The sequence below is a fragment of the Aedes aegypti genome, chromosome 2 (genome assembly GCF_002204515.2).
Source record: "Aedes aegypti strain LVP_AGWG chromosome 2, AaegL5.0 Primary Assembly, whole genome shotgun sequence".
Classification (NCBI taxonomy): Eukaryota; Metazoa; Arthropoda; class Insecta; order Diptera; family Culicidae; genus Aedes; species Aedes aegypti.
Window position 1 is genome coordinate 221,879,091 of NC_035108.1, and position 25,820 is coordinate 221,904,910.

At 34.3% G+C, this 25,820-nt stretch overlaps 1 protein-coding gene and 1 long non-coding RNA gene across 7 annotated transcripts in view; one reads left to right on the forward strand and one right to left on the reverse strand.

The window, feature by feature from the left end:
- LOC5567691 (sex peptide receptor) overlaps nucleotides 1–25,820 on the forward strand; it is a 112,694-nt gene that overhangs the window by 49,455 nt on the left and 37,419 nt on the right. For 3 of the 6 annotated variants that reach the window (XM_001651802.3, XM_021844106.1, XM_021844107.1), the window contains one exon: nucleotides 5,052–5,530. In XM_001651802.3, coding sequence (XP_001651852.3) covers nucleotides 5,388–5,530 — 143 coding nt within the window. In that variant the 5' untranslated portion in view covers nucleotides 5,052–5,387. The remainder of the gene's footprint in view (nucleotides 1–5,051; nucleotides 5,531–25,820) is intronic. The other 3 variants (XM_021844109.1, XM_021844110.1, XM_021844111.1) reach the window with 3 other exon arrangements.
- On the reverse strand, nucleotides 1,686–5,086 carry LOC110676392. Its single transcript, XR_002500336.1, has 2 exons — nucleotides 4,993–5,086; nucleotides 1,686–2,015 (listed from the first exon to the last, which is right to left on the reverse strand). It is a non-coding gene; the product is annotated as an uncharacterized LOC110676392 (long non-coding RNA).

Below are 25,820 nucleotides of genomic sequence, written 5' to 3' on the forward strand. Positions count from 1 at the left end.
CTTATTTTTAAGTCTTTGATATTACCTGCAACAGCTAGATTTGCATTACTTAGTCGAACGCGACATAGAAAACAATAAACAGATTCATGAAGAATCCCAAAAAAATGATTGCGGGTATAGAGAGTGGATTTCCTAGAGATGTTGATACTTAAGTAGAACTTATTGGGGATTTGTTCGAAGTTGTTAAAGACTTTGTTAATCTTCGTGATATTTTTAGGTAAAGAGGGCAATACTCGCTAGAAAACTAGACGTAAACATCAAGAGTAGTACCAGATATACAAAAGAGGAAATTTTATTAGGCAAAATAAATACGGCAGACTTTGGTGGGCTGGTCACTTAGTGGGAAGGTCGAAAAATAAGCTGTTGTTTAATGATATTCAGCATTGAATATTTCACGTCTATCGAACGTAACATCAATCATGCTTATGCTCATGCTCAACATCAATTGTATATTGAAATTTATTTCTTAGATTTCATTCTATAATACTAAGCTTACTAGTTTAAGCCATGTAAAAACATACTTAAGCCACTCTGGTAAGTTATTTCAGTTGTAAATATTTCTAATTATGCCAATGGTAACAGTTATATACTAATTGAGAACAGTTTGGCCAACTTATTGAGCGTTTTTGTAGGTTTTATATGGATATTATAGGATTAAGGACTGTTCATTTTATAAAGTGGACACCTTGTGCATGCTGTATCTTTTAAATTTATCAATGAAATTTCAATCGGTTTTCTGCACATCGTTCGACTAGTATTGTACAATGTTGTGATAATAAAAATTCTCCAAAATAATTTAATTTCTCACGAATATGGAACAACCATTAGGACGGTCGATTTTTATCAAAATCAATGATTGTTAGAAATTGGCTGGAAAATTGGACAATTTATATTTTTTATTTTCAAAAAAGGCTTGTTCTTCGAAAGCATCATCAGTCAAAAGCCTGATGGAAAAAATCAAGTTATTTTTGGAACAACAATTTTACAGATATAATAAAATCATTTTTCCCCTATATTTTTTAGAGAAAACTACTTTAAATTTGATGGGAATCGGTATGAGTAGAATTTTTTGGTTAAAATTACGTCCTGACGGAAGTTCTAATATAGTATTAATATGAAAAATAACTTACGCCTTCATAGAGTTACTTATTTAGTCCCCACGTCACATTCAAAGCACAATAGAAACACAATCGCTTTATTCTTAGAAGACCTTTCAAAGTACATTGGCAATCATCAAAATTGGCAACACTGCTGTAATAAAATCGGCTTTATTTTCCACATGTTTTTTGCATAATATGTTATTATGAGATTACCAATTGAAATATTCGGAGAAAACCATTCACAATTTGCTGTAGATCGATAAATATGCGTACACGATTTTAAAAGTATGAGACTTTTTAGTAAAACTACCATAAACAGTAAAATTTGTACTTATTTTTCTTCTTATTCTTTTCGACATTACGTCTCCACTGGGACAAAGCCTACTTCTCAGCTTAGTGTTCTATGAGCACTTACATGGTTAACTGAGAGTTTTGTTTGCCAAAGTTGCCATTTTTTATAATCTCACTAGAATCTTATTGTTGTACCGGTAATAAGATAAGTTTCTCTAATTGTGTTTAACGTCTGGTACATTATCTATGGTGAAAAACTTTGAATGACAGACCAGTAAGAAATACAACTCCATGTATCGTACTCATCACAGCAATTTTATATTAATTATAATCTTACACAAACACGCAACAAGATACTGCTACCACATTTTGATTCATGTTATCACACCACCATGCTTGATTTTCCACCTCTCGTGTTTATGATGAGCTCATCGTATGAAAAGAAGCAGCTGGGATCAAACACGGAAACATATGTTATGTCTTCGAGGAAATATGTGAGCTCTGAGAAAACTTCCATTGCCTCCAGTCATGCAAGCGATGCTCTGTTATGCCACTGATGTTGCTCATTTTGCTCGAGTGTTTCTGTTTCAAGTCCCATCCCTTGGTTTGCTGAAATCAAGACACCTACAAAGAGATAAATGAAGCGGATGTCATGATAGTTGCTCTAATATTGTTAAGATTGTAGATCTTGTATCATTGTTCCACTGTGAAATGTATCCATTTCTTCAAATTGACACATTTCAGTACCGTTGTATATTCATGAAAATTCATTTCGGTTGTTAGTTCAAAATCTTAAATGTTCCGAAATGGCTAGTCTTCAATTAGTATACATATCAACATAAATATATCCTTTCAGAACTAACGAATAAAAATAGATAATATTTTTTTATTACTTTACATAGAGTCTCATCAAATTATTCAGGGTATTAAATGATTCTCATTTACATGTGAATTGTCAGCCTTCTCAAATCTCCCATCCATGTTCATAACAGAACTTGTTATAACTTAGTAGTAAAAATCATGAGGGGCAGACATTTCTCTTGATTCGTTTATATTGTGAAACAATTCTAGTTACTATAACCCAGGGGTGTCATTGGGTTATAGTAACAAGAATTCTCGATTACTTTTTCAAATCGACGTAAGTAACTTTCATACGGTTTTGAGAAAATTAATTTATAAGAATCACAACCTGCCTTCTAAAAATGTTTTAAAATGAATTACCTTTTTAACATTTTTTCGCCGTGTACATCGCTTGAATTTTGCATACAATCAGCTCTCGTTTAAAAACTAGGTAGTTTCTATCATTTCCCACAAAAAAAATTATAACAAAATGATAAGCCGTTTAATTTAGTAACTTTCGACGTTTTTGTGCCAGTGTAAAATCGGCTCAAGTAGTGTTTTGTTTCGATTCGTGGTTAAGTCACTTTGTCTCTCCATACAACGGAGCGGTGAAAGTAGCGGTTGGGTTGCGAAAGTTGAAAATCTTACTTACGCCGTTTTGTAATTCCGGAATTGAACGTTCTAAAACTGAAAAATCGAGTTGGTTAAGAGCGGAACGTGTGGAATTTCGTCTGCGAAACACATAGGATCGATAAAATAAGTTTGTTCACTTTTCTTGCTTGAGACTATTTTAATAAGTTTTTGAGAATTAATTTTGAATTGTGAATGAGGATCAATAATAATAATTTAATTAGAATATAAATATGACTGGATTTCATTGAACTTAATGATTAGTTTATCATGATTTGCATGCGTCACAAGTGACTTCTGCGATGAGGGCAGGATCGAACATGTCGTGAGTCGTTGCGTTATAATGAAAAAGTGCCGAGAGTGTCAGTAGTGACTTGGTTGCTTGCTCCTGCGGGGGCGGGCGATGAGATCAGGATCAAACAAGTTGCGCGTCGGTCGATCAGTAGTGCAAAAAGTGCCGCGATAGTTTATTGTGCTTGATCCTTCGACCTTGAAGCTTGCCTTGAAATCAAACAGCGCCGCGGTTCGTTAGTAGTGTTTGATTTATTGATCGCGTCGCTTGCTCTTGCTTGTCGAGTGATGAACACTTGTTCGGCGTACAATGCGATTATCGAATTATATCGCGAATCCGATTAGGCGTGATTATATCATGTATCGCATCACTAACCATTGGTGACTCCCAGATCTTTACCTTATCCCATTAACCCAATATCCTACCCATGACAACTGTGAAGATTCAGAGGTATACTCGGTTTCTAGTAACAACGGTTGCCTAACTAACATTCCTTCCCTTCCCAGATGACCGTAAGGACGTGGCCGGCGCCGTTATTGACTTTTAAAATTTGAGATCTCGATTTGTGCACATTGAGAATGGTACGCTAATCCCAACCCCATTCATTATTTCCCTGTGTAACTTCGATTGTTCTGGTCAATCACGGAGTTGTTACATGCGTCACAAGTGACTTCAAACTTTTGCACATCAATATAATCCCTCTAGCACTAAACCGAGTAGTGCCTTCTGCTTTTTTATTAGTGCTGCATTTCCTGTACGTTTAACATAATGTCGGATGTAGTACGCTGTTTAGCTTATCAGATGATCTATTCAGCGCAATACTTCAGACATCATGTTTCATGTACAGGAAAGGCAGCGCTAGTCAAAAAGCAGAAGGCACTATTCGATTTAGTGCCAGAAATACTATACCTAAGGCAGCGTCCATTTATTACGTAACGCTAAAATTGGAAATTTTTGACCCCCTCCCCCCCTCCATAACGCCTTTTGTATGAAAAATTTAAAATTTTTGTATGAGCCGTAACGCTACTCCCCCCCTCCCCCTAGAGCGTTACGTAATTTGTGGATGCCGCCTAACTGAAGGATGACCTCAAACTTTTGAACTGTGATTTGAATGATTATTTAGTTGATTTTGTATTCTGTTCAATTATTTCCGTACACGTTTTGCTATTTTTTTTCGAAGAATATGAGATTACGGTTCTTATACTGCATGTTTTTCCAGTGTAATATTTAAATAATGTCATTATTCAAACAAACATTAAGAAAACAAAACTAAATTGTTGAACCTATGGTAATTAAAATGGACTAATAGATTTCAAATTATTTTAAAGAATTTTCTTGTTTTTGTAAATTTTAGTGACCATTAACTTTCGCGCGATACACCATACTGTGGGGTCACGCAAGAGCTTCGCATGCAGACTTCAATGACTGTTTTTTTTTATTTTGAATCGTTTTTGGATTGTTCATCCAAAACTTCACAAGTCCTCTTGAAAAAAAAAAATTCTTGTGCCCTATTTATTTTAAATTTTTGTCGATCTAATTCTGAGAAAGCTATAATCTACAACATCTTTAAGTCACAATTTTGTGAACAGTATTCAAAATTTGCTATAGAGAGTTTGAGTTAGACGTTCAATCACCGAGATGTTGACAAAACACTTCTGTTTGTTTATTTTAGAGGTAACCCCAATTTTTTGCACTTTAGTGTACTTCAGAAAATATAATGATTGTTTTGTGAGCGTTATTACTCAATTTAAGACAGACCGTTTCACATACAGATAATAAAATACCTAAGTATTGTAAAAATATTGCCGTAAATAAATTTAACGGGAAAGGGATACAAACCGTAGTTTTTACAATTCCTTAACGAGTTGTCATTATGTTCTCTACACTCTTTCTTCCAGGACGGCCATACACGTGACACTTTCCGACAGATGCAATCTAAACCACTGGTTCAAGTGAATACTGTAGAATGAAGCAAAGGAGGATTGTAGTATAAGAAGCAAAAAAAAGACAATAATGTAATTGAATTCAACGAGAGAACTCTAGTGCTGATACTTACACGCTCAAAAAAGCGTTCTGGAAAACGTGAACTGTCAAAAATACACCGTGAACTACCATGATTGGTCTCGTATACATGATCTAGTTCACGGTGTATTTTTGCTTGTTGACGAGTTCACGCCTGCTGTTCACGGATACGAGAACGGATTTTTTTCTGTGTATGGTACAACAACGGCACTATGTTAGAAGAAAAAATGAACGTGACAGAAATAGGTCAGCTAGTGATGAACGATTCTGATGCATCCAGTGGAGGCACGGCCCAAAACTCCACAGTTCGTGAACTTCTTTACTGTGGCCAAGGACTGGACGATTTCCACACCAGGTAAGCAGTACGTTATCATTAGGAAAGGAATCACGTTAGGTGATGCAATTTTGTCCTATCAACGTTTGTTTTGTATCTTATATTGAAATGCTTCCGTAGCTTCAGTAATCGAATGAGAATGCATTTTCCAGATGTATATGGTTAAATCATTAGGCGTGTCAGGCACCGTCCCGCACTGTTCATAATTTGTTACCAATTGAATGTCATAAGATGGTCTTCAAAATCCATACAATCAACAATCAGTGAGGCACAAGAAGAGTTGTGATATGAAATAATAATTGATTTATAATCAAAAAATCACAGTAAACTTAACTCAGAAAAGAAGGTGCCAACAGTAGGACCATCCCGACTAATGGATTACAACAAAATTGTAGCACAATTATATCAAGATTTGTTACAAATAATACTTTTGTTAGAATCATTTTAAATTGATGGAGGAAATTATAACACAATTAAAACAAAATAAGTTATAATAACAAAGGAAGTTCCAATTTTTTTCAATTTTGAACATAATTTTTTAAACAATTTGTTGTGAAAACTTGAGAGAAATAGCTTATAACAAATATTGTTATAATTCAGTTATGAAAAACAACAAAATGAGTAAAATTTCTGTTGAAAATAATTTCCTCCCCCTTTCCCCTTTTAGTCTGCATTTTGACGTGGCAGGCGCCATTGTTGCCTAAAAATAGAAGATCACAAGCACTTATACACTGAGGGTGTCTGTCAGTCCCAAGCAGTCATTCGGTTGGTTCCTTGTGCAAGTGCAGCTGATCTGGCGATACTGAAGTAGGATCCACGGGCGGTCAATCAAGCTCATTTAAATATTTGTAACATTTGGCTTGAATGCTCTCAATGTGATTTTTGAAAGTTAAATTCTTATCTAGCATGATCCCTAGATACTTAACTTCATCTGACCAATTAATTGGAACCTCTCTCAACGTCACAACATGTCTATTTTATTATTTCAAATAAAGAGCTTTTGGTTTATGTGGGAATATTATTAGTTGAGTTTTGGAAGCATTAGGAGAAATCTTCCATTTTTGCAAGTATGAGGAAATATATCCAAACTTTTTTGCAATCTACTACAGAGTACAGATGACACGCAGGCTTTGTCCTTTGGCGGAGAGGCATGTGTCATCCGCAAACAAGGATTTATGACATCCATGAGGAACTCAGACATAAGATGTGAAAATATTGTATAATATTGGTCCCAAAATGCTGCCTTGTGGAACACCAGCTCTTACAGGAAGTCTTTCAGACCTGGAGTTCTGATAAAACTTAAGTGTACAATTCGACAGATAACTTTGAATTATTCTAACAATGTATGTTAGAAAACTAAAGTTTTTTTTTTTATTTTACGATCAGGCCAACCAGTGTCGCATGATTTTTCTATGTCAAGTCCAGTAGAATAGCCTTCAGATTTGTTGGAACGTATCGAATTTGTTACACGTAAAAGTTAATGAGTGGTCGACTGTCCATGGTGGAATCCGAACTTTTCATTGGCAAAAATTGAATTTTCGTTGATGTGGACCATCATTCTATTCAAAATGACCTTTTCGAAAAGTTTACTGATGGAAGAAAGCAAACTGATTGGACGATAGCTAGAAGATTCTGCAGGATTTTTGTATGGCTTCTAAATTGGTACAACCTCAGCATTTTTCCATTTGTCAAGGAAATATCCCAACTGAAAACATTTGTTAAATATATTAACTAAGAACTAAGTTTCAGTGAAAACTACTATTTGTATGTTATTGGCTGTTAAAAAATTAAAAAGCTCGCCAGCATTCTAAAATGAAATATAGAAAAAAAATTTGGATCGATTAAAAAAACTTTATCCAATAACAATTTTATTAGTAAATTTTACAGTTTCAAATAGCATTAATATAGCTCATCTGTGGTGAAATCAGTTGGTATAAACCTGGTAGTAAATACAGTAAGTAATTTATTATTAAATTATTGCTTTAAATATTGTAAGAACTAAATGAATTACATAAGAGAAATGAAAACTCAAAAAAGGTGGTTCTCACTCTTAAACAGTCTTTCATTTCATTAAACATTCATTGTGAGAAAAATCATATCGAAATCCATCCAGTAAAATGAGAGAGAAAATTTGGTAAAAAATATGTCTGGTAAAAATGTTTCGGGGCAATATGAACACTACGGCGATTCAAAATTTAAAAAAAAAGGTTGAAAGTCTAGTCTAGCATATCTTCTTTACCATGCTTACCATAAAAAAGCGAGTTCTGTGAAATTTTCAGCTTTCTAGGTGGTGATTTAAAGGTGACCCAAACACAATGAAGGTTTACATAGAAATTACTATGGAAAAAGTTTGAAAAATGTCCCAAACACTGTAATACTGTAATGTTAGTACAAATTTATCATCCCATAGTAAGAACTCTTTCTTTAAAACTATAACAAAGAAATTTGCTGAAGAGAGCAATTCAATCCAACGGATAAGAGAAGAGATATTCATGAGTTTGTTTGTTATTATTTAGCTTCATATAGGATTATAGCCCTGCAAACATCTACAATAATCCCAAAAAAAATTAGCTCAAAAAGGAATTATTTCTTCAGCAACATCCTTCATTAAGGTTTGAATAATGAGTTTTACTATGGGATGATAAGTTTGTACTTACATTACAGTACTAAAGTGCTATGAACAATTTTTAAAATGTCTTCATGGTAATTTCCATACAAACCTACATTATCCTTGGACCAGCCACCACCACAAAGCTCTTTTTTATGGTAAGCACGGTAAAAAAGATATGGGAGATTGGATTTCCAAACATCTTTCAATTTTAAATTTTAGGTTTAGGTTTATTACTTTGTTTGAAAATTAGATTCTTTTACCGCCTTCCTTATGAAATAATGTGAAGCTGAGAAAAAAATTATAAAACTAAATAAATTTCAGAGGACAATTGAAGCAAACCATAAATTTTAATACCGTCAAACAGCTCATATACAATCTGTACACGTGTATACAATTCTGATAAATTTTCATATTCTTAGAATATAAGGGTGTGTCAATTTCGCCCCGTATGTTCATTATACTGTGGAAAAGAACGTTTGTGCAAATTGAACGGCCAAGTGTAGGTAGGGAAAATCTTCGCCGTCAAATGGAAAAATTCGACGACGAAACTGATGAAAGAATCGTCATCGTCACTTAATCAGCGTTGGATGACTATTTGCAGCAATGATCCGTCAATTAGACTCGTCGACAAGACGAACGAATAAGAAATGTTCATTTTATTATGTGGACATCCTGTTGAAATACTTGCCTGAGTTTTTCGAAAAACTCCCAACGAAAGCTGTTCTTCAGAGTAAACATTTTTTTTCACATAACAAAAATAATCATTTTTATGAACAATTTTCCATGTAATATTATTGAAGGAACCAAAAAACGTTTTAGCATATGTCATTTTCAACCTGGATTCAAATATAAGAAAATATTATTGAGACATTTTTCTTTCATATTTATATGCGTGACATCTTTTGGTTCTATTGTAAATACAATATTATATGATCTCAGTATAGCTTTCTATAGTATTCTATGTTAAAGGGGTTTGTTATACCCATGAACGAACATACCGGTGGTTTTATATCTCTACCAAAGTGCAACGGTTATGCCTCTCTAAAGATGTATCTGTACAATTTCCAGTCACTAAAATATTTGCCAACGCATTCATTGCAATTTATCATGCACGTATGTGTTTGATTTTATTGCTTCCCGATCTGTGTTGAACCAACGCAAAAATAAATGATACCGTTAGAAAGTCGCAACAGATCTTTTTAACACGCAAAAAGAAAATATATTTATTGCTCTTATGAAACCGTTCAATAATCATATCAACCTATAGAGGGACTTCACAAACTCCAGCAAATAACTGATATTGAAAATCAATATCAGAGATGAGAATGCACACAGGTCTCCTCCATAGAAGTGTAACATTTTATAGCGTACAATATATCGCAGTTACCAACGACTCACAGTGGTTCCCCCATTTGGTCCAATTTGAGTCCCAATTTGAACCAACAGACGGAGCTTGGGAGTAGCTTACCGTCTTCAGTGTACAATTTCGAGAATTCCAAACAGTTCGAAGTCAAAAACGGCACCGGCCACGTCCTTAAGATCATCGAGGAAGGGAAGGAATGTTAGTGTGACATCCATTGTAACTAAAGACCGAGTATACCTCTGCATCTTCATGATTGTCACTGGAAGTAGTTTTTGTTAGTGGGAAAGAATCAGAAGTTAAACAATCTTGGTTCACCTTGGTACGTGATGCGATTCATGTAACCTCAATTGAAAAAAATAATCTAATGACATAGATGAAGACTAAACATAATATAAGTCGACACTTATGGTGACGAACCATTCAAAGATTTTGTAAATAGAAAAACAGACATGTGTTTTTCATGTTACGGTCGTTTGGCAAAGAAAGGAACGTTTGTCATATCCATAAATTTTTCCATTTAATTTTCGATCGATTCGATTTCGATCCATTAATTGTTTTTCAACAGTTTGGTTATAAGGGTACAATTTCAAAAATGCTACAAATAACTACTAACTATAGTATATATTGTCATTTCTTACTACTAGGGTATACGTATCTGATTAAATTGAAAACATTAAAGACTAAGTTTTTAAATATCAAGAAAGGGAAAGGGAGCGCATATTAACAAGCGTAAAATGATTTATTTATCAAATGCCGTCTTTATGACTGCCATCCAATGTAGTAGGAACCACTGTGGACTGAAAACGGCATCCGAACGATCTGGAGCGATTGCAAATTTCGCTACGACAGCGTTATCTCTGCGTGGGGAAATAGAAATTTATTCTTATTTGCATAGGAATAACCATCTATGCGAATATACGGAACATTGATAAAGCGTGTTTTGTTGAAGTCTCTCGTAATATTCATAAATGCCATTAGATGTCTTTTAGCTTTTACCAAGGTTTTTGATTTCATCGTAAAATTTGACGCATCTTTAAATTATGAAAATAGAAGAAGATGTACGAAACGTTACGACTATCACTTAAAAACATTTTCTTATGGTATAGATGCACTCAAGAGTATCCAAGTAACAATTTCAGTTTTGCGAATTACTTCCAGGGTGCTATAAGCAAACGCTCATAAATCTACGGTCAAGGTACTTTTGCCTTCATCGCATCCCCCAAAATCTCTTGTAGACTAGAACGTGACTAGTTGGCCCACTCTGAAAGAGGCTATGAAGTGTATAATTATGTCACACGAATAAAGCAAAATAGCATTTATGGTAGCTATTTTGAGGCCACCTGTTCTAGATGAATGTCGGTTCATCTTGAAAATGGATTTATCATAACGTCGATCTTGCCGGATTTATTCCAAAGTAAACGTAAGAAAATAAGATTGAAAACACGTCAGTGATAATTTATTTCGTAGTGCTTTTCATTTGAAGTGATTTATTTGGATAAAGTGCTTAAATCTTACCGTGCCGAGTGATATTTACTGTGAAATGTGAGGAAAAAGAAATAAAAATGAGTGCGCCCCCTCTGAAAGTGGTATATTTCATGTTCTAAAATAATCCACCAGGTGAAGAATAAAACATATTCAACATTTCTTGGTTTGATTGGGCAGTAATTGTGCTTTAAATTATATCCAGTCAGTTTAATCATCTCACCATAACATCTTATGAGCAAATTCATGGAGATAATATGATTTGAAAAAGTGAATTTGTGGCAACCGGAGTGAAATTAATATGACGAAACCACGATTCATAGATTGTAATCGACAAATGCTGTATTGGTATCATAAATTCACAAATAGGAGCACACTGTTATGATTCGGCATTTGTGGATATTAAATTGCTTTAATAAATGCTGATTAAAGATGATTCACAATTTTTTCGCTTTTTATGGTAACTAAGTAGCATTCAACAAAGTTTGCAAATTGAGTATGCTATTATGAAGAATATATGCAAAACAATGAAATCGGACATCAGTTTGTCATTTTTACGTCAAAAAAAAGTATTCGCAATGCATCTGAAGAGCCCAAATACTGATTTAAGAGGTATAAATAAGGTAAGTTATCAAGATTCAAGTGCAAGTCAATCAGTTTAAAAGCAGCTTTTATGACGACAAGGTGTATTATATCAATCTTTTATCAGAGCCGTAATAAAAAAGTGTCATTCAGCCACCACACGCAGTTTAATGAGGTATTATATGCTGCAACAATGCTGGTTTTATAACCACCAAATTTTAACTTAATAGTTTGTCTCTAAAAGGTATTGAAGCAACTAAGAGCTGATTTACAAAATATCGTCTTCTAGCAACGTTCAATGTCGCCTCTAGCTATCATAGCATTCACGTTACTGTCATAAAACATTAATAAATCCACACTATTGTGTGTGAATGTCACATGAAATTTAAACTATGGTTTAAAAGACATTTAAGTGATCGCATCCACAGAGTAAACAGAATAAAACATAAATTTTCATGAAGGATATAATTAGATTTGAATTGCACAATTGAACTTCGCGGCAATCGATTTTTTCAACATGTCTGCAGTTTCCATACAAAATTCTTCTATTTTTCATATGGCAAGGATGAAAACGTTTGTAAAGCATAAGAACTTTCGAGTATTCGATCTACATAAGAGTTCATGCACTAATTATGTTACGCTTCAAGGGGGAGGGTTAGTAGTGTTTGATCCTTTGGTCGCGTTGCTTGCTCTTGGGAGGGCGAACGATGAACACTTGTTCGGCATACAATTCATTTATCGAATAATATCGCGAATCCGGTCAGGCGTGAATATATCAAGGATCGCATCATTAACTAAAGATGACTCCCAGATCCTTACCTTATCCCACTAACCCAATATCCTTTCCATGACAACTATGGAGATGCAGAAGATTCTTCGGTCTCTAAAACCAATGGTTGTCTAACTAACATTCCTTTCCTTCCCCGATGACCGTAAGGACGTGGCCGGCGTTATTGACTTCTAAAGTTTGAGCTCTCGATTTGTGCACATTGAAGAATGGTAAGCTAATCCCAAGCCCCATTTACTAAATCCCTGTGCAACTTGGATTGCTGTGGTCAATCATGGAGTAGCAACTACGAATTGTACGGTCATTTATGCTCATGCTCATGCTCATGCTCATGCGCCAATTATGTTACGCTCCAATGGGGAGAGGGGGTCAAGCCAAGCGTGACAAGCCTTACAAAATTTTTGGAGATCTCATACAAAAAGCGTGAGAAGGGTGGGGGGGTAAAAATGTTGAAAATTTGCGTGATATAATGTGTGTACCATTAGAGTGATGCAAAATATTAAATGTTTGCTCCCCTATGCTTAAACGATTTAAATTATGGTAAATAGCATCCTCCCAAAGTTTGAAGTGATTCGGAAGAAATTTGACTGTACACACGCCATTTGAAGTTGATATGCAGATTACTATGGAAAACGCCAATCTTTTGTGTTCAGCCCTCTATCTTTTCGTCATAATATTTTATGGAAAAGTGAACAAATTCTTCTAATGTGAAATCCTCCCAGCTACAACTTTGCCGAAGACCACTTTTTGATTGGACCTCAGGATAAATTGTTATTCATCATCATAAAGTTGGTTTACATGTAGCATGCTTCACCAACTGTTCGGCAGGTAACAGTGGTGCTCTTGGCGGGTAGAATAGATTAAAGTAATCCAGGCTACTATGTTCTACAGCAAAATAGCAGTGTTGCTCTGAGAGTAATTGAATGATCATCTTAGCATGATTGAGACTTTGTTATCAATAATATCGACGTAATAGGACGTACTATCGAAATGTGGTCATCGGTAAAGTTGTATCTGGGAAGTTTTCACATGAGATGAGTGTGTTTATTTTTACATAGATTATTATGAAGAGCAGTTAGAGGACTGAACACAAAAGGTTTGCCTTTTCTCATAGTAATTTCCATATAAACTTCAAATAGCGTGTGCACAGTCAAATTTCTTCCGAATCACTCCAAACTTTGGGAGGATCATTTTCATCATAATTGACATCGTTAAAGCATAGGGGAGCAAAAACTTCAAAAATTGCATCAGTCTAGTGTACCATCCAGAACAGTTTAAATTCTGTTATAAATTAAGTGATTCCATCGCCATACAAACTGGTGAATTTGCATTAAGTTTTTTCCGTAGCCGTTATGTAATACATTTCAAAAGTCAATACAGGTATGTTCCGTTTTTATCAGGTTCCGTTTTTGTCACGCTCCGATTTTGTCACGTTCCGATTTCGTCAACAAATTATTCCGTTTTTATCAACACAAAAAAATTGATTTTTTTTAAATTTCAATAAGTTTAGAATATAAACTAAATGCTTATTTTGAAGCAATTTAAATGCTTTTCAATAGCCTCAGAATTGAATTTTCGGCACTTGGTTAATGTTGAGCACCTACGATACATGGTAGGTGTCAAGTCATATACGATTGGATAAGGTTTGACTTCTTCTTATCCACTAATCAATTGGAGTTTTGAAGCTAAGCATGGCAAGATTTACCCACCCTTCACCAATCGAGAGTTGCTCTGGCCACGTCCTAGCAACAACTGGAATTTGTGATTATTAGAATACGTACTTGAGAGAGTTGCAGAGACCTCTCCTTTTTCTTATATAACATGGCATTGAAGAATTTTCTATGCAAATTTGATAGACATGGGGGCTGTCCATTAATAATGTAAGACCATTTTTGCAGTTTTTCGACCCCCTCCTCCTATTGTATGATTTTTTTAAATGTTCAGCACTTGGGAATGAACTCAAGAATGTTTGGGCAACGGTAAAAGACATGATCGAGTTTATTTTATGTTTGATAAGACTGTTGACCCCGTCATATTTTGAACATTATCTTCTGTCTCTCAAACTCGATAGCATTGCACAAGTTATAGCAAACAGTCATTGATTAGATCCTGTTCCAAGGGATAGAGGAAGCGGTCCAGCGAAACTAAGCAATCTATATAAAATTTTGGAATCTCCATATAATAAGCACAGACAAACAGTCGTCACACTTTCATCGATGTCCATCGATTGATTCGAATATATGGCAGTTGGTCAATCGACCACCGTAGCGCTCGCATCGTTTCTGTTCGTTTTTGACGTTTACACACTACCGCCGCTTGTTGGTCCATCGGCCAAACACGCTGGTTTAGCATTGGGCGTACATGTCTTTGCAACTATAATTTTGATAGAAATTTGTTCTAAATGTTACGTCTGTTTGTCTGTGTACGAAGTTTACATCGAGGAAGAGGGTAAAGAACTGAAATGAAAAATTGTGAGACTGTTGATGAACGTTGCCATCCCAAATTTGCTGGGACCTTGATCTTCGAGCAGATATGAACTTTTTCTCCATATGGAGACTAAAAGGTTAATTAGAAGTCTGGTCTGGAGCTGTTGGTCTACACGTCTCTTATTCATAAAACTTTACAAAAGAGTTTCTTACCAAAAAGTTCTAATTTGTTGATGCTTGTTCTAAAGTTTGTATACTTTTGTGTTTTTGTATATCACAAAATGGCTTTAGAACGGGCTAATAGACTTGCATGATTATTTCACTGTTGCATATGTGCTCCGACGCATTTGAGTGAAAGAAATGATTTAGAAATCCTTTTTCACGAGACGAACCAGCCAAGGGCTGAAAGTCTCGTTAATAAAGACAATAATAATAACGATTTGGAAAATTTTCTGGAATAACTAGAAAAACAACTGAAAACATATCTGTCGTTTTGTATGTACTTGATGGCAAAACGAAGTTTCCAGGGACCACTAGTATTTAATATTATTTTTACTCAACAAAAACTAAAGCTTTAGGTTAGTTAATTGCCAGTCTATTCGTGGTCTAACGTGAAGCTGAAGTTCCAGATTTGCGGTTAGTGCATCCCTGTCGAAGTTGGTAGTAATAACTTTAGAAGAAATTGGGGACGGACCTGGTGTAGTGGTTAGAACACACGCCTCTCACGCCGAGGACCTGGGATCGAATCCCATCCCCGAGATAGTCACTAAAAATTATAGTGATGACTTCCTTCGGAAGGGAAGTAAAGCCGTTGGTCCCGAGATGAACTAGCCCAGGGCTAAAAATCTCGTTAATAAAGATAGAAAAAAAAAAAAAAAACTTTAGAAGAAAGATCACCACAATCATTTTACTACTAAGATTTTGACAATTAGAAGTACAGGAAACCTTAAATATTAATTTCAGTTTGCCAATCGGGTGTGGCCAAAAATGCAAACAATGTACCTTGGCAAAAAGCTCTCATTTGATAACTGCGGAAGTGTTTATAAGAACATTAAGCTGAGAAGAAGGCTCTTTCTCAGTTGAGATGTAATGCCATAAGGAATAAGAAGAGGCAGAAGGATGAAGATGAACAGTAGAAAAAGAAGTTGTTTTTTGTTTAATCCTTCTCGAAAAAAAAACAATGATCAGCTTGACCCACTTCTCTGTAGATATTTTTACAAATTAGATGCACCTAATGATACAAAGGACATTTATGTGATTATCGTTTTAATATTCTATATAGTATTTATTGAAATTCTAACCAAGAAAACTGAAACTATTAATTATTTATTACTAAAGCATATTCATTGATAGGAGTCTGTAACCATCTTTCATTACGAACTTATAAGAATGAACAATCTAAATGCTCCTCACAGCTCTTAAACATCAATACTGTGAATTTATATGATGAAAATGTGTGTTATGCTGATAAAACTGCAATTTTCTATCAGAATTTGTAAAATATTTTGTCTAAGAAAATTATTCCGTTTTTGTCACGGTTCTGTTTTTGTCAACTGAAAATTGCCGATCATGTTGATAAAAACGGAACATACCTGTACCTCAGAAACCAGACTTGCTATTATTAGTTTACGCAACAAGTTGCAGAATGATGATTTTTACAGCACGAGTCGTACATTAATCCAACGAGGCTTGCCGAGTTGAATAATTACGACGAGTGCTGTAAACATCAAGTTCTGCAACGAGTTGAGTACAACTTTTTTTTTTCGAAATTCGTAGAAGGCCACTTGAGAGTACAAGAAATCATATCGAAATGCATTCACTATTATTTTACAGTTTCTGAAAAAATGTTGTGTAATTATTTATTATTTGCGTTATGAATCATTACAGCATTGGTTTCAGTTGCGTAATGACTGTTACCACATTGCATAATTCAGTCAGACAGATTGGCGTGATGATAAAACAAATATTTTTTGCAATTTCTCATCGTAATAGGCTGTTTTTTATCACGCCAATCTGTCATGAAACGGCCTACTTTCCTACACTGAAGTATGCAGTGCGGGAATAATCATTACGCAACTGGAACCAGTGCTGTAATGATTCATTACGTAACGCTTTCTCATTACGTAACTGTTTTGAGTTGCGTAATGAATTATTACAAACAATTTTTCAGAAACTGTAAAATGATGGTGAATGCCTTCCGATATAATTTCTGATACCCTCAAGTGGTCTTCTACGAAATTGCAAAACATGTTGTACGTAACTCGTTGCAAAACTTGATTTTTACAGCACTCGACGTAATTATCCTTTTTCCGTAAACTACTAATAAAAACGGAAATGGATTCAGCAATTCTTAATTTGACAAATAGCGGTATTTTGATATTTAATACAAAACAAAATGTGCGGCCGTGTAATTTTTTATTTATATATTTATTTCGTCAAGCATAGGTAGACTACATAAAATAATTACGAATTTATGACATTTGATCGAAAGACATTTGGTCGAATGACATTTAGTCGAATGACATTTGGTCGAAAGTACATTTGGTCGAACGGACATTTCGCCGAATGGACATTTGGTCGAAAAGGTTTAGTTGCAACAGAAAGCATTTGATATTAGGTCGAACCGACATTTCGTGGAGAGGATGGTGGTCGAATCTAAATAGTTTGGAAATAAAGTTTTACGTTTAGTCTGACTATCGTCCAGAGTAGCATTTTGTCGCTAATACAAGAGTGATTGAAACATTGATAAATTGTGAGCCATTTTATCAACAATCTCTAAGCAAAATTTTGTTATTCAATTTGATGAAAGCCTCCATAAAATATTGATCAACCTCTTGCGTTTTTGACATTTCATGCTGCTTATTCGTTCAGGCATGTTGTGCGATTTGAAATAAGCTGATCTGGAAATAAGCCAACTTTTGTCACCTCAGTCAACTCGTCTTCCCTTACTCGACACATATAATTAGCACAACTTTCATTTTTAATAATTCAAAGCTTCTGCTGCACAGTTTGTTTTCATCCGAGGTCATCAACACTGTCAGCAGAACCATATATTTGCCTGGGGAACGTTCTTAAGCAGGAATTCTCAATAAGCTAATTTGCCATAAGCAGAATTACAAATATCTAACATTCACATCGCCATTAAGGTTTACCACAAAGCAAATTTTTCCGCCCGTTTTAATTCTGATTTCCGCATTCAAAAATCTTACCCACGTCCGTAAGCTGCAAGACCCGGAATTCAAGGAAAAAGCACCTTTTCCGAATGCTTACATCAGATGAAAATCAGCAGTTCATTACGAAGAACGATGACATTTCAAAAGAATAATAAATAATGAAATCATTGTGCTCACATCGTTCAGTAATGAAATAAAAACTTTTTGAGCAGTTTTTTGAAGAATGATGATATTTTCAAAGAATAATAAATTCACTAGAGCTTAATATTTCAGTAAATGTACAAAAAAAACAACTTCTAAAAAGTTCATCTGAATAATTTAAAAATAAAACAACATAAAATGTCCCAAAAACAGGTTATGATTCAGATCATTCAAAGGAATACGGTATCTTACCAACTTTGCAACACTTAGAAAACAATATTCAATTTTACCAAATGATCTTTCAATCTCCGTTCAACTAAACGTTATTCGACCAAAATAAGCAATTCGACCAAATGTCCATTCGACCAAATGTCCTTTCGACCAAATGTACTTTCGACCAAATGTCATTCTACCAAACGTCATTCGACCAAATGTCATTCGACGAAATGTCCTAAAGCCAATAATTACAATACTTTCTTACATGCTATGGATTACTCCTATTGTTCTTTAGACGTGAATGAACGACGACCATCCTTCAAGTGGATGTGACACTAGTGATATTTGAATTGTGAAGAAATGCGTAATGTAGAGGCAGATTCCCCAGTACCAAAACAGCAGCCAATACCGGACATCGTCGAAAAATTGAGCAATCATGGACAAATCAAGATGGAATATTTGAAGAAAAGGAAACTATCATAGAGAGTAATTTTGGCGTAGAATGTGTATGGGGCAATTCATTAATTACGTAAGGGTTTATGGGGGGAGGAAGGTTTTGAAATTTCTTATTTGCCATACAAATAATTTTTGATTTTCATACAAAAAAACTTACCATGGGGGGAAGGGGGGGGGACTCCAAAAACCACCAAAATTTTCTTACGTATTTAATGGACCACCCCTAGGATGCGTTACTTTGAAATTTGCACGCCTTTTGGAAAAATTTTGTGTACCATATTTGAACTAAATATGGTCAAACTACAATTTTGGTCTAGCGACTCCTGCTCCCCAGTCTCGAACAGCTTGATTTGTTATTTGATATCTTTGTAAGTCTTGCATTCGTGTCACAAAATACATGTATTATTCATGGATTCCGTCGATCATGGGTTCGAACATGCAATTAAAAATAAGAATAATGAAAATTCAGAACAACACATAAAATGTGTTGTTTTTTATTATCAGTGACAAAAGTTAGTATTCAAATGCAGTTTTTTCATAAAAAATGCTCAAATATAGGGCTCTGCATCTCAGCTTCTGCTGGTTAGCATTGACTGAAATTTAAATGACAAACTACAAATAACTTGAAGATTTGTTGGTGGTGAATTCATTACATTGCAGTAATGTTTGCAGGTTGTTCAAAATCAAAAGTAAGTAATAAAGAGATTATTCAATATAATTTGTGGGTATTTCATCTAATTTGTGGGTCGTTTTTGTAACTACTGAAAATGAACAACTTTATCGAACACACCAACACATCACAACTTACCATTTTTGAAATCAATTTAATAGTGCCTTGATTACTTACTTTTGTCTTTGAACAACCCGCTGAAACTCTTTGCAAAATTACTGCAATATAATAAATTTAATATCAACAAAACTTCAAGTTATTTTTAGTATGCCATGCAAATTTCAGCCGATTCGGACTACTAGAAGCTATTTTTACAGTTCGTGTCGTGCATGTTTCCATCGAGCAGTGGTGGGAATGTTCGCATCACGCGATTCAAATTTGAAAAATGTTTGAAAATTCAATCTCCCATATGCTCCTTACCATCCTTACCATAAAAATAGTTTTCTGTGAAATTTTCAGCTTTCTAGGTGGTGATTTGAAGGTTGTCCAAAAACAATATAGGTTTATATGGAAATTACAATGTAGAAATTGTGAGAAATGTTCCCAATACGTTAGTACTGTAATGTAAGTTGAAACTTATCATCCCAGATTGAAAACTCATTCTTTAAACCCTAATGAAAGATGTTGTTGAAGAACAAATCCCTTTTGAGATAATTTTGTTTAGGATTTTTGTACATGTTTGCAGGGCTATAATCCCATATAAGGCTAAATAATAGCAAACAAACTCATGAATATCTCTCCTGCTATTGTCGGATTGAATTTCTCTCTTCAGCACATTTCTTTATTATGGTTTGAAGAATTGGTTTTTACTATGGGATAACAAGTTTGTACTTACATATGTCCATTACCAAACTTACCATAAAAATAGTGTTTTGTGAAATTTTCAGCTTTCTAGGTGGTGATTTAAAGGTGGCCCAAAGACAATGTAGGTTTATATGGAAATTACCATGAAGAAATTTTGAGATATGTTTCAAACACGCTAGTACTGTCATGTAAGTTACATGACAGTACTAGCGTGTTTGAAACATATCTCAAAATTTCTTCATGGTAATTTCCATATAAACCTACATTGTCTTTGGGCCACCTTTAAATCACCACCTAGAAAGCTGAAAATTTCACAAAACACTATTTTTATGGTAAGTTTGGTAATGGACATATGGGGGATTGGATTTTCAAATATTTTTAAATTTTGAACTGTCCAAGTGTTCCATGTTTTCAAACATACTTCAAAATGACCTTATTTGATTTTTTTTGCCTGATACACAATATACATAAGCAAAAATTGTAAAATGGCATAGAAACCTCTCAGTTAATAACTAAAGAAGTGCTAAACAGAACACTAAGGTATAAATAGAAGAGTACTCTTTCATGTGCACTGCCAATTGCCATTCAACCAAATGAATGACCCGGTATCATTGGTTCTGGGTTACTTAATGCATACAGAATTCGAGTAACTCAGTCACCAACACAGAACATGCGAAACACTAAATTAATTTTTGGATATGTTTCAGTTTTGTTGAAGAAGGTTTGCCATCAATCAAGCACACGATGTAGAGTACCCAATGATATTTTTTTCTGGTTCATATCTGATAGAATCTGCTTATGCCATGACAGTTTATTTACTATGAATGATTTCCCCTTTTCTGTCTACACTCCCGTGCAAAAGTTTCTTTACATCTCCCCACCAGTTTTTTTTTTTGTTCATATTTTTGTGATTACACGTCGGATTGAAGGCCTCTTTGACTCATTTAGATATCGATGAGCTGATCTTAATTCGTAGATATTTTGATTTTTTTTTATCAAATTCAATATAAATTATTCACTTTTTCTAGAATATCTGCTAAAAAGATATAGTTTATTTTTTCAGCATTGGATGGACCAATATTATTCAGCGTATCGATAGAATACTAATTCTACATTCTTTTAAAGACACCTACTACCTTTTGGTGGAAAAATCCAAATATTTTTAATATAATTAAAATTATAATTCAAGTCATCGTGCAAAAGTTCGATATTACCCCTAAACATGGTGTATCGTGCAAATGTTTAGAATCACATGCGCGCCGAACAATATATCTGCTGTTTTTTTACCAACTTCAATTGCCTTTGACTTATTCAAAAGTAGATAATAGGGCTCATATACTTGGTAAGTTAATTGACATAATTTCAATATTTTAGATTTTTAAATCAGTATATGCGTTACTGATTCACCACGACAATACAAACAAAAAGCACTAAGAAAACTAAACAATCAATAGATTGTAGGGAACTTTATTCTATTTTTGGTACTTGTTTCACATCGATTTAGATGTTTTCTAAAACTTATCGGGTTCAGATGAAGCCACCAGATGCATTGTACTGGAGTTTCAGACAACTCGACAGAGAAAAATCTTCCATATCAAAATGAGTACTGGATGATCCTAGGTAGTTATCTACCCTATTTGTGGTCATATTCCACACGAAAATGACGTCTCAACAGATTTGTGCCCCAAAAAACTCCGGAAGCCGTTTTGTCGGTTCGGCTTCCCAGAAGACCCCAATCTTTTGCACGATGACTTGAATGGCATTTTCATTTAAAACCAAACAGATGTTTTCACCAAAATGTTGTGAGTGTTCTTTTAAGAACATAGAATTGTGGTTTTACCGACACCAAAAAGTATGCTATGCTATTTAAGGTACCGTAAAACGGGGTAACTTTGATAGTTTTTCCGAATAAAACTTGAATATTTATGCATGCTGTTTCAAAGAATTATTATTTATATTTTTAAAACAAGTACTGACATACTAACTATCAATTGCAGTTGATAGATTGCCAAAAAAATCATTTTGAATGGATATATAATTTTTCATAACTTAGATAATGGAGTATAAATCGAACACAATTGAATGAATTACGTAACATTTATAGGGCATTGCATACCTCTAGGCGTTTAGCGTTATAAGGAAATTTCTGACTTAGTTTTCAAAAATGGTCCCAGTTTGTGATAATGCTTTTCTTTAAGAGATTTGAGACAATATTCAAGATTTATGATAACTAGGTTGTCAAAAATAAGTGACCAACTATTCAAAACTACACCAAATAGTGATCGTAGAACAAATTGTTTGTAAGCGTTTTGAAAATGTTAAAATCGTTTCAATTTTAAATATTCGTATATAAAGCCTCTAATGTTCTCGATTCAAATGAAAACAGCTCTTCCATGAAATGTCATACTAATATTCTTTAGTTTAATATTCGTTTTGCTTAATCGATTGACAGAAATAATGATATTTCGTTTAGTATGTAATGGGTAACGTACTATCAAAGTTACCCGCATTATCAAAGATACCCCGTTTTACGGTATTATTTTTTGAATATTTCACTGCTTGAAGCTAAAATTTAGTAATCTAAATTCAAAAATGTTTTGATCAAAATATCTATGAGTTTAGATCAACTAATTGCCTTTCGACTGAGCCACAGAGGATTTCAGTCAGACGTGTAATAACAGAGATATGAACAAAAACTTTTGTATATTTTTTTGGGGGGAGTTGCCCCAAAGTTTTGCACGGGACTGTATAGAAGTATCCTGCTGTTTCATGCTGGGATTTTTATACGTGACGTTCTTCAACATGCATTGGTTTGCAAGACATTTTTTATCACTCCTGCTACGCATAATCAGATTCCCCACATTGATTCGGTTAGAAGACACCAAAGACAACATGAACACTACACAGCACTCTAACAGAGCAGCAAGTACACGATTGAGTAAGTTTAATGGAAAAAGGCAGACTGACACGTGACCAGTATGATAAAATCTTTTTGGTTTATTTCGAGCAGTATTTCTCCTCTGGATAAAGAATAAACATTGCATGGAATATCAACGAAATTGTCTCTGAATATTTTGCACACATTTATCAACTTAGTTCAGATTTATTAGACTGCAATCAAATCTTGATAGAGAATGTTTTTACTCTATCAGAATAAAAGAAAAGGGAAAGAATATGATAAGAAAAAAAGCGTATGAAAAATTTAACTAAAAAACGCTTCGCATTACATCAAAGGATACTTCTACGCTTAAAAAATTGCATGTGTTTGTAACTTCGGTAAACAAATGTTCTCTATTTGCTTAGCACATACAAAACAGGTGGAGTCATTCGTTCACAACACACCCTTCCAATGTTTCATTTTTGTGCCTCAGGTGTGTACTTTCTTTTGATGAAAACTTATTCCTTTTGATGAAAGAGGAAGATCTCACAGCTCCAGTATCGGATATTGTCCATCAATGACGGCGGATCATGATAGAACCAGTTAGCTGTATCTGCAAAATATATTATTTTATCAGAGGGGACTGTTTAATCTCTTGTGCAAAAGTTTGAGTCCACCCCCTAGAAAACATGCAAAAGTGTTTTGTCCATATCTCTGGGATTACAAGTCGAATTGACAGGCAATGCATCCATCTTACTTAGTAGGTATTTTTATAAAAATAGTTTTTGAAAGTAGTTTACTATATTTTTACTTAAATTCGTATTACCATTATCTCTCATAATCTTTGAAGATCACAAATTTTGTCAAAAAACTATTCAATAAAAATTTTATTAATAAGTTGTTCACCAACTTGGACTGTTTCAGCCATTTTGGTGGTTTTGAACATGGCATCAATCATTTGATTCTTTTGCTCAGTTAAATCAAAATCAAAAATCAAAATCAGAGAAAGTCATTTTACTAGAAGTGTGTTTATTTTCTGATGATTTGCTATTGGGATCATTCGTTGATGAAGAGACGGAATATGAATTGCCTGTGGCTGCAGGGTATATCCATATGATATGGAACAATTAGAACGGTTATTCGTATGAAGGTAATTTGAAGGGGAGGAACTGAAACTGCCTGCTACAATATTTGCATATGAGTTTCCTTGGGTAAAACCATTTGAAATTGAAAAATTTGAACGGCTGCCCGACGGAAGAAAATTAGCTTGTGAATGAGCATGATTATAATTTATCTGTTGTTAAGCAAATAATCGTTAACTAAAAATTGAGAATTGTTGGAGATTCGACCTGGGGAATTCCGGAGACAAAAACGTTGACGTTTATCTACCTGGTACAAGCCTCAATGATTCATTTACGCGAAGGGCATTCCCAAAAGTTAGACTTACGAATGCCCCCGCAGTTTGCGCAACAAACTTTGTGGTATCTTCCATCAGGGTGAGAAGAACCTTCGCAAATAAAACATTTGGGATCCATGTGGCAATTTTTAGTACGATGGCCCCACTTTTGGCAACGACGGCACTGAGTGAGGTTCTGAAAATTTCCTCCAGGTTTCTGGAATTGTTCCCATGTCACACGGACATCGTACTTTCTTGCTTTTTCTAAAGCTTTAATATTATTTAGATCACTTTTGTTAAATAGAACTAAATAATATTCTTGAGAAAGCCGTTTCCGAACAATACCAGATTGAATTCTCTTTTTCATAATGATTACTTGGACTGGGGAAAGTCCAAGTAAATCATTTATTCCATTTTTGATCTCTTCGGATGACTTATAGTCACTTGAGAGACCTTTCAATACGACTTTGAACAAACGTTCAGTTTTGTCGTCGTAAGTAAAAAAAATGTGCATTTTCTCTTCAAGATGATTGAGAAGAAGTTAACGATCTTTAAGAGTTTCCGGCAAAACGCGACAGTCTCCTTTCTTTGCAATTTGGAAGGAGACATTGATTTCCCTAATTGATTTCAAGATCTCCTGCCTAAATCACCCAAATTCGGAACAACTGACCACGATAGGTGGCTATCTATTAGCGAAATATCATAATACAAATTTCGTGTATAAATTTTCATCAAGATCGATACTCCAACGAAAGCATGATAATAATAATTGAACTAACCGACTAGCAGATCATATCAAAATTATAACACAAATACATCATACTGAGTTACGAATATCTTTCGTTGATGAAATATAGATATGATGTATTTTTTTCCAATGATTCATATCAAAATTATTTCAGAACATGTTACAATTCATTTTAAAATACATCATGTTACAAAAAGATATAAAAAATCTTATTACAACCTTGTTATAAGTGGAACTTATCAGGACATGATAAAATTTAAAATAATTTACTAAAAACGAGTTAGTTAGTTTTTCAGCTCAGACGCAAGAGTAATTTGAAAAACACCAAGGCCATTCATATGAGCTGAGAAGATGTAGAACAAGTTGAGCTTCCATACCCCTTTATTTCAAGTGTACCAATAGCCTCAACGGCGTCAGGTGCATTTCGGTGGTTTGGTACATGTCTCGGATCGATTCCCGTTAATGACTTTTTTTTTAAATATCAGTCATTTTCTTAAAATAGACTTACACACAAAAACATTTACCAGAAAATGAGTACAAATATATAGTTTTTACCGTAATTGGTTTTTGCCCAAAGC